General features: G+C 39.4%; 1 protein-coding gene across 1 annotated transcript; it reads right to left on the bottom strand.

Annotated features, from left to right (window-relative positions):
• Window positions 1–787: 787 nt before the first annotated feature.
• On the bottom strand, window positions 788–10,997 carry LOC137286892 (uncharacterized). Its single transcript, XM_067818910.1, has 7 exons — window positions 10,163–10,997; window positions 9,322–9,411; window positions 8,452–8,556; window positions 7,848–7,925; window positions 7,318–7,419; window positions 2,848–2,922; window positions 788–2,035 (listed from the first exon to the last, which is right to left on the bottom strand). Exons 1-7 carry the CDS (start codon window positions 10,929–10,931, stop codon window positions 1,977–1,979), a joined length of 1,278 nt encoding a protein of 425 aa, XP_067675011.1. The 5' UTR covers window positions 10,932–10,997; the 3' UTR covers window positions 788–1,976.
• Between the last annotated feature and the right edge of the window lie 4,533 nt (window positions 10,998–15,530).

The raw sequence follows: 15,530 nt of genomic DNA, 5'->3' as shown, positions 1-15,530 counted from the left end.
GGCGGTGACAGAACAAGCACTATGCTATGTACATAGAAGCCACAGGACCTGAGCCCGTACTCTCGAAACGTCTGTAATTTAACTTTGATCATAGCCATTGTGTTAAGCAAAGGCTTTAGAAGTCGGGCTACGAACGCTTCGAGAATGGCTAACTAGGTTCGTATGATAATCATGACTTACTATAGATAAGAAGAAAACATGCATATTATATTTTCACAGGAATTCGGGTTTTTTTGCGAGGATTAAAGATTAAAAAGAAACATTTTTTTTAGATGACCCCCCGACTCGAAATGCTATATACAATATACCATGATATCCATGAGTCGGGGTCACCTCAAATTTTGAGATACAGTTTGTATATTTTAATCCCCGCAAAGACTAGAGGGCCTGTGTGTTACTTTCCTGAACAGTGTCTTTATACTTGGCATCGACGTTCAACTTCATGTGGGTTATTTGGTCTCACTTCAGTATTCCGCTCACACTCAAGGTCAACCTGGATGACCATCAGTTAATGTGATGAGACACAGTTCATTTTCCGCCTAATATTACAATATGAAATCTCATTACTCTGACTGCTGGTCAATACAGCCGCCAATCATCCGAGAGTGCCAAGTTGAAATGAAAGGCTCAACGAGCTTAATATAAAGTGCTTGGTTGATCTTGAGCAGATGAACAATTTTAAGATGAATTCGATGTCTTTCTTGCTTGGTGGGGTATTTTTATTGAGATATATTGCCTCTGAAGAATGCAGAAGATCTTTAAAGGAAAATGAAACGAATGATAGTGATTCAGATGGGTGTATGCAGAAACCCTATAGTTTGGCTGCTTGTTTATTCCACAGACTAGATACATTATCCTGAACAGAGCAATAAAAAGCCTTGGATAGACAAAATTGTAGCTGTGGTTATTGGATTTAAGAGAACCATTGCAACATAGTGGCCAATTTGTGCCACCGGTGAAAAATCACAGCAACACATGGTACCTTTAATTGTAATATATACTGAACAGCAAAAGAAACGCAAGTTTCGAAAAAATGAAATCTCATAAAGGTAGGAGTTTATGTTTATCTCGTCTTTGAAAAAATATGACAAAAAGTTGCGTAAATGATACAGAAGGATTTTTTCTGCATAACTTCATTTAACATAATATCACTTACGGGTTACTGTTAGACATTTGCATCGCGCTAGGTTAGAAAGGAGCACATGCATGTGGTATGCATGGTATGTCCAGCACGTAGACACAGGCGCATTTCGGTATGCCTTAAGGTATGTCTCTCCATCACAAGGGATAAGTATTTTCGTACTAAGTTTCGTAAATGTCCATGATGATTGGTGTTTTGCCTGGCATCTTAACTCGATGACGTGAGGCGTTGCTCGCGTTATCGACCACTGCTTTGCCTCACTCTGTAATGTGCCTTCGTAATGTGGTTGACATGCTGGCTTAATTCTCTTACACACTCGCCATAAATGCTATGTATTTACCAGCGAAGATCTTTGCAAGAGTGTCTATTATCAAAATACCTCACCTCATTCAGAAACAAAACAAGAAAGCGAGTGTGACAATGAACAGAGATTTTACAAACTAGTGGCAAAGAAAACCGAATAACCGCCCCAGACCACCTTGTTTCAAATCGGGTAATTATGATTATATCTATACACATGAAAGTCCGTGGTGGTCCCCGTACATAAAGTGAGCAAGTGATGATCGAACTCTCAATATCTGAAATATACGGAACGACAAGTGTATTATACATTAAAGTGAGGGCCTCCTCATTCTTTGGTGTCAGACACAACGCAATCCGCGCTTGACATCAGATATTGGCACTATACACCCACGTGTGTAAAAGAGACTTGACGTGAGCAGCTTGCGTCACCGGCCACAGGTTTTCCCCACCGCTCCAAGTATCTATGTTCCAACTTTGACTGGTTTTTTGCATACAAGTGTTTCAGTTGTTGGAGAAAATCTTGTCATGCATCTCAGTTCTTGATCAAACTCAGTATGTCCCTGACAGCGTCTCCGGGCCTTGGTGTGGAAGCTGCAATAATTACATTATGACATGACATTATCGACATTTTTCAACAACAAGCAGTAAAACATATCCCATAACCAATATATTTATACTTGTCTTTAGACGATTAAGGCTTTATCATAAACCGTGACGTTTTTGCGAAAAGGATAAGCGACCACAAATACATGCAGGTCAATTGTTGACTTGGAGTATAGACATAAAAAGGTCCAAACAGGAAATTTCGTCTCTGATATGCTATATGCAGACATGTCCTCGACATGTCTACCAAGAAACGTTTTGAAATATTTGCTGACCAAACGACCTCTTTGGAAGGAGTTGCATCAGGCTTTGAAAACATTTCAATTCCGCTGAGCAATAGCAGAACTATCAACGTGCCATATGTGAATATTCAGTCTGCCTCACGTGATCAAACCAGTAAAGGGTAAAGAAATGTTTAGATGTTATTTGACACCTGAAAAAATCTGATTCGGTCGCTGATTTGAAAGAACAGTGAGAATAGTTTCTTTTGTTTCAAATGTTTCAAATTAACATCCTTATATTCATTCGCTGCCTTTGATGGAAGATTCATTGTGTCCACGTATAGAAATGTCCTTGAATTATTTGATAAAATTCTTAACCTTTCTGTTTCACACATCTTTCATGTTCTTCCTACCAATCGAGTTATAAACAGCCACTCTTTGCAACTTTCCAGTTTTCCTTTACCCTTCTTCCGTAAACGTATCCCACATTCATATATATTGACCCTCTTCACATGACCTCTAAATTACGACACGTCTGTGACATTTGCACATAACGTCCCTTGTAATGATAAAACGTACTCTGCTTTTCAGTCGTCGGAATCATTCGGTCTTCCGTAGCAGTTGACAGTGCCTCCTCCGTCACGACTGTTGCTGCTAAAAATGATATAGTATTTGGATATGATGATGTTATGATATAGGGATTCGATGAATCTTTCAACTGTAGTATATTATCGTATACATCCTGATATCCAAACAATTGTTGCTCGTGTTGTCAATTATGTCGCCTTCAGTTTACATCCTCATAACTATATCATTTAAACTTGATTTGGATCTAATGTTAAAGTTCGGTTTCCCACATGGGCACAATGTGTGAAGCCCATTTCTGGTGTCCTGCGCAATGAGTGAGTTAAACATAAAGTCACATACATTTCGTGACAAGGCGTTTGAATAATGTAATCTGAACAGCAAAAGAAATGCGTTTCAATAAAATGAAATGTCATGAAAGTAAGCGTTCATGTTTATGGAACGGCCATGGTAAAGTGATGTAATGATCCCAAATGAGATGATGTTATGGAATTTAAATTCCATGCTAAACATTCGCACAAACACGATGCAGTAAAACCATAATTTTAGCATGTCCTTCGACGGTTTTGGATGGAAAGTATGCATTTCACTCAGAGTTACCTGATCATCATTGACGCTAAGAGGTGTACACGCCTAACATACGATGCCTAGATTTCGAGTGAGCAGAGGGGAATGGCCGTTGGAAAGTTGCACATAGGTAACGCTGCAACCGCTGTAGTTAGACAATTGGGTTGTCATCTTACCACCATTACATGACTTACTCAGCGTCATCAGCAAACCTGGGTTGCTGCTGATCTTTCCCGTACCAGATTGCCACGAGGGACAACGCATGCGCAAGATCGGTTCATCCGGGTCACTCACCTAAGGAACCGAACTCAAATAGCGACAGTATCAGCAACCTTAGTTCAGGGGTCAACGGGATCAGTGTCCAGCGATACGATGGAATCCACTGACGACTGGCCATATGAAGGGACATTTTTGACATATCAACAACGCCAGCGACGTTTGGAACCCTCACACCCAAAGGGTGGATATGGCACTCAAAATATGCCACTCAAAAATTTGATGGTGCCCCGACAGCAAGTGAAGTTTACAGACGTCTTGAAAATAAAGAACACAACTCGAATCAAATGCCTGTCAGCACCAAGCTGGTTTGTTTACTTCCTTTGTATATGTGTTTCTTGTGTTGCTATTGTTGTTGGTGGTGGTGTTTTTGTTGATTTGCGCATAGGTATTTTTAAATCAGTTTTTTTTATCTAGAACCAAATATTTAAACAATCATATAAACTCTAGCCTGTCATTATTTTCTTCCTCTTTAAAAGCCTCCATATTACTGATGTAACACTGTGACAACACACTGACACTCATACATGCATATCAAAACAATGTGTATAAATAACTGGGAAAACAATGAGCCTCTCAAAACAGTTTCTCGTTATCAAGTTATACATCCTTCAGCCGATCGTTATTCGTCATTTAGACCAAACACTTATTCTGAAGCACACACCAACAGGGTAACCCTTCATGCTATCTTCAGACATCGACAAACATATCCGTCACAGTTATTGTGATGAAATGTCTAGTTCCGACTTCCTTCATCACGTTTCTCGAAATTTAATTTTTATGCTATATTTGATTTAACCAACTGGTCACGTACAATTGAGCAGCACTGTTATATAAGACTCTTGAAGATCTGAGTTAATTTGTTTGGTTTGGTGTTTAACGCCGTATTCAGCAATATTCCAACATGAGCATCGAACATCGTAGCGATACGATGACATGTGTCAACCAAGTCAGCCTAATCACCAGATCTCGTTAGTCGTTGGCTCTTACATGCATGGGTGCTGAAGATCAATTCTAACCCGCATATGCACGGGTTTTAGGGTTAGAAATGGTCTTCAGTAACGCATGCTTGTCGTACGAGGCGACTAACAGGATCGGGTTGTCATCGTATCCCAATTGCGTAGATCGATGCTCATGATGTCAATCACTGGGTTGGCAGGTCCAGACTCGATTATTTACAAAACGACGTTACATAGCTAGAATATTACTGAGTGTAGCTTTAAACAACAAACAAAGCAGTGTGATATGGCGTCATGCGTTGCGTCAACCTGGAGTGTGAGTGTGGGTCTAGTTTGATGCTGATATAAACGCAACCATGGAGAGTCACTGAGTGTTGCGCATATTTGGCTTTTGTCACTTGTCACGAAACTCACGAGTACGGTTCTGATTAACCTAGATACATAATCAACGCTTCGCTAGGATTCGATATCAGGTTCATAGGCTAAACGCACTAACCACGAGAGTGAATGACTGAGTTCAAAGGACAATGTATGATAGAGGCCCACAACATGTCATGATTATCAAAATTTTACAACACGATAATTTTAGCATAAAAGGAACTTAATTAATTGTTGAAGTTACCTCCAATTGCATTTTTTATGTTTCTAGTGTTGCTAGTTTTCCTCTTTGAAGGCCTCAAAGTTAACATATTTACAATATCTTCTAGAAACCTACATTTTCTGATTTTCAGTGTGAGCTAAAGCGTGACCCATCCCAATTTTTTCACCACATATGAAGCGAGTAAATTAGAATGTACACCTAAAAAATTGTGGTGGGTCACGCTTTTGCTCACATCAAAATCTTTTAAAAAGTACATTTTTTCGGTTTATGAAACAATATCTAAAAAAAGAAACATTGACATAAACTAACATCTTTAAAAACAATCCATCACATTTACACATCTGTGCCATGATACATTATATTTTGAATGGTTTTGTGCTCTAAAATACACATATCAAACATCGTTATTAAAATTTTCAATATCATAAGGCACTCACAAGGCAGATTTATGAGAGGTTAACATTGGTGTATGGTTGTTGGTCTCTGCTAGAAAAGTAAGAAGATGTCTGAAGATTTTCAAAGTATGATCAAGCAGTACAGTAAAGGTGAAAGCCTTTGTTATTATGTAAGAATTTGATCATAGTTTTTCTATCATCTGTGTATCAAACACCTTTGCGTCACCTGTCACTGTCAAAATAACACTGTCATTCAACAGGATTGCCTTGTATAAACATATGCATTTTCCAAGAACTTTTGTACCTTGATGTTTCCAATGACATGTTAGATTTCATTTAACCAAAATGACTACACTTAACTGTATGGAAAAGATCTTTTAGCTAGAATAAAAACATTGTATCAAGGTCTAGCAGGTGATGAACACAAGCAGACGTCAAGTCATACATGGTTGTAAAGTGTAATATATAAGCTTAAATTGACACTGGGAGGCAAAGGAATATGTAGCCAAACGGTTGCAATAGTGGGCTGTAGGTTTATTTTGTTATCAGACATGCAGGTTCAAATCCATGTGACTTTTCTTTCTTTTTTTTCAAAGTTTGTTTATTAAGCCTACAATGTTTAACTAAACTGTTTCACATCAAATCCAAATATTGCAATTTTTTGGTAATCTATGTTACAACACTGGTGAAACAAGCTTTAATGAACATCATGTAAATCTTTTCTTAAGACACTAACCATTCACCTTTTCAAGTCGGTCTAGTTGCATTTGTTCCTAATATTTTAAATTCATATTTTATACATTTTGATCTACTTTAGGTTTATACACTTTTGAATACTGCAGTTCTTGAGAGTGAATCAGATACTGAGGATTGATGACTGTGTGAAAGAAGAGTAATAATGGATGTTTTATATCTTTAAGGTCGTGAATAATTACTCTGTGAAGTCTTTTGAATACTGACTTTAACATGTGCATGGTGTTAATATGAACCTGCACTGACAATGACATTTCACCCGAAATGGGCCCCTTTGAGGTCAAGACCTGTGATTTTTAGCGCAACATGGTTGGCTATTGTAATAACATATGATGATTGAGATGTTAACTGTATATTTGCTAAAGCTGGTTGTAAATGCTGACTTGTACCACTAACTAATTACATTGAAGCTGTGCCCAAAATGAAGCTTCACCCAAAACAGGTGAAGGTAATCAATTTAAAATACAGGACAATAATACTAACAAGACTATCACAGATGTATATATTTTAAAGCTATAATGAAATCTAAAATCCTTTAAGTATAGAGGACGATACAGTATAAAAACAGGCAATAGATCGCCAACAACTGAAGGTAGATCACCATACTAGGGATCATGGAGACTTGTTAGATTTACATCATTCATTCAGAAGCCGGTGATTGTAGTCACAGTTAGCCATAATTAAAATCACAAAAGGTCAACGCTTAACTTCCTGGTAAGTTTGAAAATGACTTCGAGAGTTATGGGACTTACGTACCTTCTCCGGAGGACAATAATTTTACAATACTTTAACCTCCTTGAGGGTACATCACTAAGAATCGGAGTTATTAATTTAAACTAACCTGTAGACTACGTTCTGGACTTTCAAAAGATTGTTGAAAGTACTTATTGCTTGGCTTTGCAAATAAACATACCTGTGCGAGTTTTAGACGTCGAACCTTCGATCTGATCTGTGTGGATCGTTGATGTAGTTGCGGTGATAGTCATTAAAGGTGGGGGTGGATGCGATGCGAGTTCTGCAAGTTAAATGAACATTTCCAGTGAATCACGGGGTTTTTTTTTTCAAATATTTTAATCATTAATATCTAGGACAGCTTTCAGCATATGGTAACCTGACATCTCCATAATTTGTCAACACGTGTTTTTTTTCTATGTTGTATTTTTTACACTAAGGGCTTTCTCAACACGAACATGTTTCATTTTGAATTTTGTGTGTGTCAGAGGGTACCTTCTATAGAGTGGTGTCGAGACCTCGAACACAGAGTTGTTCATTTGACTCACAGAACAAGAGAACCAATAGGCCGCAGATTTAATGCCTACACCTGAAAACGATCAATGTCTATGACAGATGAATGCTAAGATTTGTTCAGCTACTAATTTGATTTGGGAATATGATTGACACATAGGTTTCGCTTGGGAGGAAAACTTCGAAACGCAATCCTACTGGATGGTGTGGTTTCTCTGGCCGACGGTGATGATAACGACATCGTCTCTGACGCCGTTTTCTCTGTCGATGTTCTTTCTGAAAGTGCAGTAGATTATCTGTTTGAAATAATGAATAATGAAATAAAACGTATATCACTGCAAGTATTTGTCCAATACATGTTACTTTTCAACAATAACAGTTCAACTTTAAATGAATTCATAGATCAGTGAACAAAATCCAGTGATTTCTATCCTTAGATCCTCGTTAATCCCATACCAACAATATATCTAGTTTACATTTACACGTTACTTAAAAGTCCCGGATCCAGTCCGACATTGCGCTTGTCTCCAACTACGGATAACTCGACACTATCAGGTCCACACAGGTTCCCTGTAATATACCTTGCTGGGGATTAAAACCTGGAGCCTGTGGCGTTAAGATGTAGAGAGAACGCTACAGATCCTTATTGCAGTTTTACCATTGATATACACGACAGGACATTCTCTCTCGGTACCAGACTCCATTGTGAAGAACAGTTGTTATTCCTAGTACACACGTAGATACACTCAAATACCTTTGAGAACGTATATGTGTGAATTTTGATGCAGAATCATTAGCCTACCAAACGGCTTCCTCGGGATCAGTGTTATAAGCTTTTCCTCTTGAAGCTCATCAGCGAAATTATCCGTGACGTCGGTAGTCGGCGTCAACGTATGCATGGCTGGATCTGAAATTCATTCAAGACATGACCGATTGTGTGAGCCAACTTGAAATATTTTTCGACTTCGTGTGAGAGGAAAATGTAGATGAAAAGATGTAGGCCGTTGACATTTAACTAGAATTATTTTTGGAGCAAACGGGATTCGAACCCGTAATCATGGCTTTGGGGTCAACTCTTCACAAGGCATTGCGGCTCCTTATTCTAATAGACCACCAGTGGAAATGAAATCAGACCAGGTGAGCTTTGGTGTCCGAGACGGACCCTGTTACCGTCATTATACATCGAGTGTCTGGGACAGACCTTGTTACCATCATGAATACATCGCATGTCTAGGACGGAACTTGTTACCATCACATTATAATACATCATGTAACTAGACATCATATTTGTTTTCATGTCGCTTTATTGTAACATACCTTGTTACCATCATAATCACATCGAGTGACTACAACGAGCCAGGTACAATCATAATACATCTCATCACAGGGAATATGCTTGTTTCAATCATGGCTTTTTTCATTAAAATTATTAAAACAGGCCTTATTACCATCACAATTCATCACTTTGACTTATAAACAGCAAAAACATTTAATGTCCATTACCCTGGTATTACTGAGTTCGTAATGCTGTATATGAACAGAACGAAATGGTTGACCCCTTCCACCGCCGACCCTCCCCACCCCCCACCCACCTTAAAATCATCACGATCCCCCCAGCCATAAATTATGAACGGTCCCTTACAAGAACGAATTACGAACATTTTTTAAATACCTGTATGCTCTCCGGAACCCATAGAGAACGTATAGCTTCCATTGTCCTGCTTCTCAGCATCAATTGGAGTATCCGGGGTTAACGTCACGTCTATTGGAGTGAAACATTGTGACATACATTATGCACAAGATCAAATCAAATTTCAAAACAGGCGATCAACAGCATATATGTGGTACATGAGCGGACCTTTGGCCATTTATTCTCTCATCTCATCCGCTCAATAATCACTGTATTCCATCTGCGTGTTTGTCTTAATAATGGTTCACTTCTGCATGTACCCGTTCGTAATAGGTGCGCTTGCAATTTGTGTGTACTATTCCCTTAACATAGGAATGTACACGTCATTGACGAATTTCTTATCTTCTTGGTATACACCTCAATGGTTATCTTAACATCTGCTGGGGTGGTGAAGTAGTCTGTTGGTTAAAAGCGTTCGCCCGTCACGCCCAAGAACCGGGTTCGATTCCCCATATGAGTACAGTGTAAGAAGACTCTTATTGGTGTCTCAGACGCGATATTTCTGGAATGTTGTTCAAACCTCGTCACTCAGTCACTTTGAATCTGCGTGTTCATCTTAATGATGATTCTCTGATCATTTACCTGTATTTTCTTGATAATGATCCTCTTATCATGTGGGTGTAACCGTCAATAATGATTCTCTTATCATGTGAGTGTACCCTCCATTGATAGTTCTGTTATAAACTTATTGTCCTCTCACTGATGACTACTTTACCATATGCATATACCCCCAATAATGTTGCTCAGTACAGACAGGGGTAGGGTTGGGGTGATGTGTGTGTTTTTGTTGGGCGAGTGGCGGTCGGGGACAGAGAGCACCTACCTGGTGTAATCGTGTGAAGCAATTCATCGTGCCCAGTAGCCTCCACAGTGTATCCACTAGAGTATTCGGTCATCAAGACAGGGTCCCAGGTATTAGTGGAGACCACATGGGTGCTCGTGTCCTTAGCTACACCACATGACGTGCCCAAAGGAAAGCAAGCAGACAGCTCCGTCATTTGCTTCTCGATCCCACTCAAGGTCTGTTTCAAACGAGCATTTTCTTCACGGACTTCATCAAAACTACTTTTGAACCCATTGACACTCGTCTGAAGAGACTTGATCTGCCGAGCCAGCTCTTTTGATTCTCGACTGGACCTTCTCACCAGCGCTATAACCCCTTCCAACTGACGATATGCCCAGTTCAAGTGGACCTTGACCAGTTGGTGTTGGCTGTATATTCGGTCAATTCTTTGTTGGTTGTAATCGTCCACTGCGATGCTCAGCATACCAGACTTCAAAATGTCCAGCAATTTCTTTTGGATGAGGCCTGGCAGTGTTTCGCGTACGACCCTGTTCAAGAATTTCCTCTCCATCATGTTGTGAAAAATCAACATTTCGTTTTTCCAGTGAGACCGATGTGCGTAGATTGTATCTTCAAGATGAGACAATTTCCTGTACACAGGACGAAGCTTATGTCCATTGGTAAGAAGTAACTGGCTCGTCATGATGATGACATAAGCTAGGAGATATTTTACATCCATGGCTATTATGTATATGCACAGAAATGACAAACTTACAAACATTAAATATTGAAGAACAAGGAAGCTCATTTATCACGAAGTATCGCTAACTTCCATTGTTATTCGTCTCTATATAAGTAAAATCCCAGCGATAATGAGCTGTTGTAGTCAAGCATGTTCTTCCTGATTTCAATACCACTTTACTTGATGTACTGAGTAGCCTGTGTAGCCCATAACTTCCAGTGTTATGCATTTAGGAAATGCATCGTGTTATGTTCAACACATAAAATCCTGTGAAGGCCCGGGTTAGAAAATTAATCATCAGTAACCAATGTTTATCGTAAGAGGCCACTAACGGGATCGGGTGGTCAGGCTTACTGGCTTGCTTGACAAATGACATCGGTTCCTAGTTGTGCAGATGTTGTGCTTTGGGTCACTGAATTGTCTGGTCCACATTATTTACAGACACTAATTAGCTGCAATATTACTAAGTGCAGCGTAAAACTAAACTCACTCACTCAACACATTTATTCCATCTCGTTTGCAAAAAAGAACCAGATATTCTTTTCCGTAGTTCTTGAAAACTCGGTCTCAAAGTGTTGGCAAATATAACGACAATTTTGCTAGTCAAACCTGAGACGTGTATGTGATTATTAAGTTTACATTTTTCTTCGAAGGTTGATAAGTTATGGCCATTCTTCATATTATGCCAGTAGATCTCATCTAAAGTAATCATTTGCCTCCGGTCACCAGACAGCGAATAGTACCCGCAGCCTTTCACTCACTCACTCACTCACTCACTCACTCACTCACTCATTCACTCACTCACACACTCACTGAGGAAGTTCTGTAGTATGAGGCATATGACTTCTAGCATATGCTTATTTTACTCTTTTATCGGGTAAGTGATATGCATGTGATATCTTACAAAAGTAGACCTGGCTTGTATTTGTCAGTTGCCTTTGCCAGTCTGCGCAAATTAACTAGTTATGTGTCTATCTTTGCTGTGTTATCACTTTTCTTGTGTTAACATACACACACACACACACACACACACACACACACACATATATATATATATATATATATATAGAGAGAGAGAGAGAGACCTTCATGAAGTAGACCTTCATGAAATTTCCCATCTGAGAGAAAACGTAAAGAGCGAGTCTACACTGTTCAGAGTGATTGAGCAATATCAATAATTTCAATAAATCAATAAATTCCAACAATATCAGTGCGGGGGACAATAGATATAGGATTCACACACTGTACCCATGTGGGGATTCAAACCCAGGTTCTCGACATGACGAACGCTTTAACCACTAGGCTACCTCACCCCTTCAGATGATAAAGATGTAACGAATTCTGATTTGGCGATATATCAGCAATAACAAGCGTCACGTAAATCCCGGAGATGTAGTATCACACTGTTCCTTGTTCGGATGTAAGTTCACAACTTGTCGGAGAAGAGTGAACATGACACAGAGATACATAAGGAGTAGTGTCAGTACAGGAATTACTGTTAGATATTGTAAGCACTCCACGCCGAAACGGAAGTACTTACGCGTCATCACTTGGCGTATCACGAGATTGACAATTTTTAATTTAATTCAATTCAATTTATAATTATTTACTGGAAAACCACCAAGCTGGCACTTGAGAGTATGTATAGACTTTCAATAAATGATACAAGCAAGGTGCCCGACTGAATATTGTTTTTCCATCAGCAACCTATTCAAACAGCGCATAAATATTTTTTAATTATGTTTCATTTTTGTTTTTTGGGTTTTTTTGGGTTTTTTTGTTTTGTTTTGTTTTTTAATTCGGGATACGTACAATTTTCTTATGCGTACATGTTTGACAATTCGTACATTGTTTGTAGATACATGTACAAATGTAAATAGTGACGTCATAGCTGTTTTTGTGCTGATGTGAAATATTTCTGTGTGTAACTGACCATGACATGGAGTGCGTGAGTGAGTTAAACTTTTACGTAGCATTAATATTATTTCAGCAGTCTATGACACGGATGTATTGCCAGTGGTGTATGGACAATGGTGTAATGACAATGCATGGCGGTTTGATCAGTACTAAAACAACCTGAAACAATCTCCAAGCGGTTAGGTTGAAGATAACCCGGTTTAAGATATTTATCTCATACGCGTTATTGCTTGATGATATCCACCTGAACATCCCCCATGATATCCACCTGAAGATATTAATACGTTATTTTGATTTTAAAAATACATACTTTACGGGATTATGATGATCCAGACCCGTGAATGTGCGGTTACAGATGGTCCTCACGACCAGTAACCCATGCTTGTCTTAAGAGGTGACTCGATAATTTACAGACCACAGCCATATACTGCTTGACATATTTGCATGCATGGGAACGTCCTCCAGAACGTTCCATTTGAAACAAGAGGGAAACAGGTTGTCGTATAAATATTGAAAAGTTCACTTTCCTCTACAAGACACTAGTTAAACAGTAGCGGTATTGATTTCACGCCACGGTCAGCATATATTGCACGTGCTTAATCGCCAATCCATCTGGAGCAACCAAGTGCATTCGTCCAGATTACTTGCCTCGCCTGCTTGTCACAAACGCGTTCACTGCGCTGGGGTATATAATACTTGTCAGCAATAGCTGGAATATTGCTAACTGCGGTGTTAAGCAACAGGTCATCCAACCAACCTTTCAAAGGGAAACTTCACATTCTTTCTTCAGGGCACTATAAAAGAACAAGAGATGATAAGATGGTTAAATTGTTTTTATTTCATTGCTGAGATCTGTGTGATGTACTCGATACACTGACAGTGCCACAACCAGCTCCATTAGACTACACCTCCGTTCCAAAACATGGTTATACAGAATGTCAAGTCACAAGAATACAAATTCGAAATTTCTCAGTTGAATATTGTGAATGGCCGCCCCGCACATTCACCACTGCCAAACACCGTCTGCTTGATGCTTGTGAACACGTGGTTGGGGATTCTGCGCCATTGCTCTTGCAAGGCAAGTTCCTGCAAATTCTGAGGTAGTTTCCTAAGACCACGATGCCTTCTCCCAAGTGCATACCAAACGTGCTCTATTGGATTATGGTCAGGGGACCTCGATGGCCAGTCCATGACGTTGATTCCAGCGTCAATATTGGCCCACGATATGGACGTCGAGAATGGAGACTGGCAGCCCGTAACCGATTTCGAATGGTCTGTGAGGACAGTCGACATCTAAACATCTCAGCCCACGTTCGTGTAGCCGGCAGAAATCTGTCACGTAGGTAACGTACGACGATTTGACGGTCTTCGGCTCGTGAAGTCACACGTGGACAACCCGACCTTGGGCGATCAGAAGTGGTGCCAGTTTGTTGGAGACGACATTGTAAGTCATACACAGTACGACGGCTGCATCCCATTGTTCTTGCGACGTCAATAACCGATTTTCCCGCTTGCAGCATGCCCGCGGTACCTTCACGTTGCACATTTGACAATCGTGGAATTTAATGTACCGTTAGAACTGTGGTTTAAACGTGTTTTGTTTTCTATAATTCTGGAAGCCAATGCAAACACGTGCAAATGAAGAAAACTTCGATGCGAAGATCACCTGATCGACTGCACATGCAAAACCTGACTTGATCCTAACGTCATTTGCACGACGAATGGATGATTAGAGTGGGTTTTGTTAACGTTTTTCCAGACTCGACAGATAGAGATCCCATTTCGGATATATAGATGTGTCATCAGAGAAAATGTATCTGGTATTTTAAAAAATTACATTTTGTGAAGTTTCTTTTTTGACTCAGTATATAAAGTGAACACGTTTCAATATGTTTTTGTACCTATGTGGGGCACTTTACTTCAGAATCTATACTACAAACAAAATGTATGGGAACACCCTAAAATGTGATATCACATATGACAAACGTGCTGAGGTCATTTATCCTCAAGGGTAAATGCAACTTTCTATGTGCTTAATGGACCCTTTACACCACAGCTGGGAGTGTGCAGTGAAGCAACTGATTTAATATCAGTTTTTTAGTAAGATGAAAATTTGTCAAAACATGGGAAAACAAGAGTAATGAAATACACCAACACCATGTTTGTTTCAAACACCCAAACACAGCAGACAGACTTCCAATGCAGCTTGTATAAAGTGTCCATTAAGCACAGAAATGACAATGACAATTTGTTTTTGTCATTGTCATTGTCACTGTCATTAAGCACATAAATAGTTGCATGTACCTGAGAGTATAAATGAGATCACCAAATTCAAGTTTATTTATGACAATCACATTTTAGGTTGTTCCTATAATTTTTTTTTTTGTAGAATATGCGTTATGTCTGCAAAACGCCAGCAAATCTGAGTGCCGATCCACAAAGCGTTCGTCACGTTACGACCTGTCGTAACTCTATAAGGTCATTAGAGGCTTACGAATGTCGTATCTCTACGAAGGCTTTACGGATCGGACCCAGATGCGTCATGGTATTACAGCTCAGCGCTACAGATCTTTTCAAACGTCTCATAGACGCTCTCTCATTCTTGTGAGAACACACACAATGAAATATGTTTGTTCTCTGTTAGTCAGCTGCCACACAGTATGAAAAGACTCTGTGAAATTGTTTTCACCAAAAAGGGCAGGACCATTAACCTGCAGGTGTTAAAAGTTTACATTTGAAGGTTAACAT

Source organism: Haliotis asinina, chromosome 6 (assembly GCF_037392515.1).
Source record: "Haliotis asinina isolate JCU_RB_2024 chromosome 6, JCU_Hal_asi_v2, whole genome shotgun sequence".
Taxonomy (NCBI): Eukaryota; Metazoa; Mollusca; class Gastropoda; order Lepetellida; family Haliotidae; genus Haliotis; species Haliotis asinina.
Note: the sequence above shows the minus strand (reverse complement) of the source record. Positions and strands in the feature narration are given on the sequence as shown.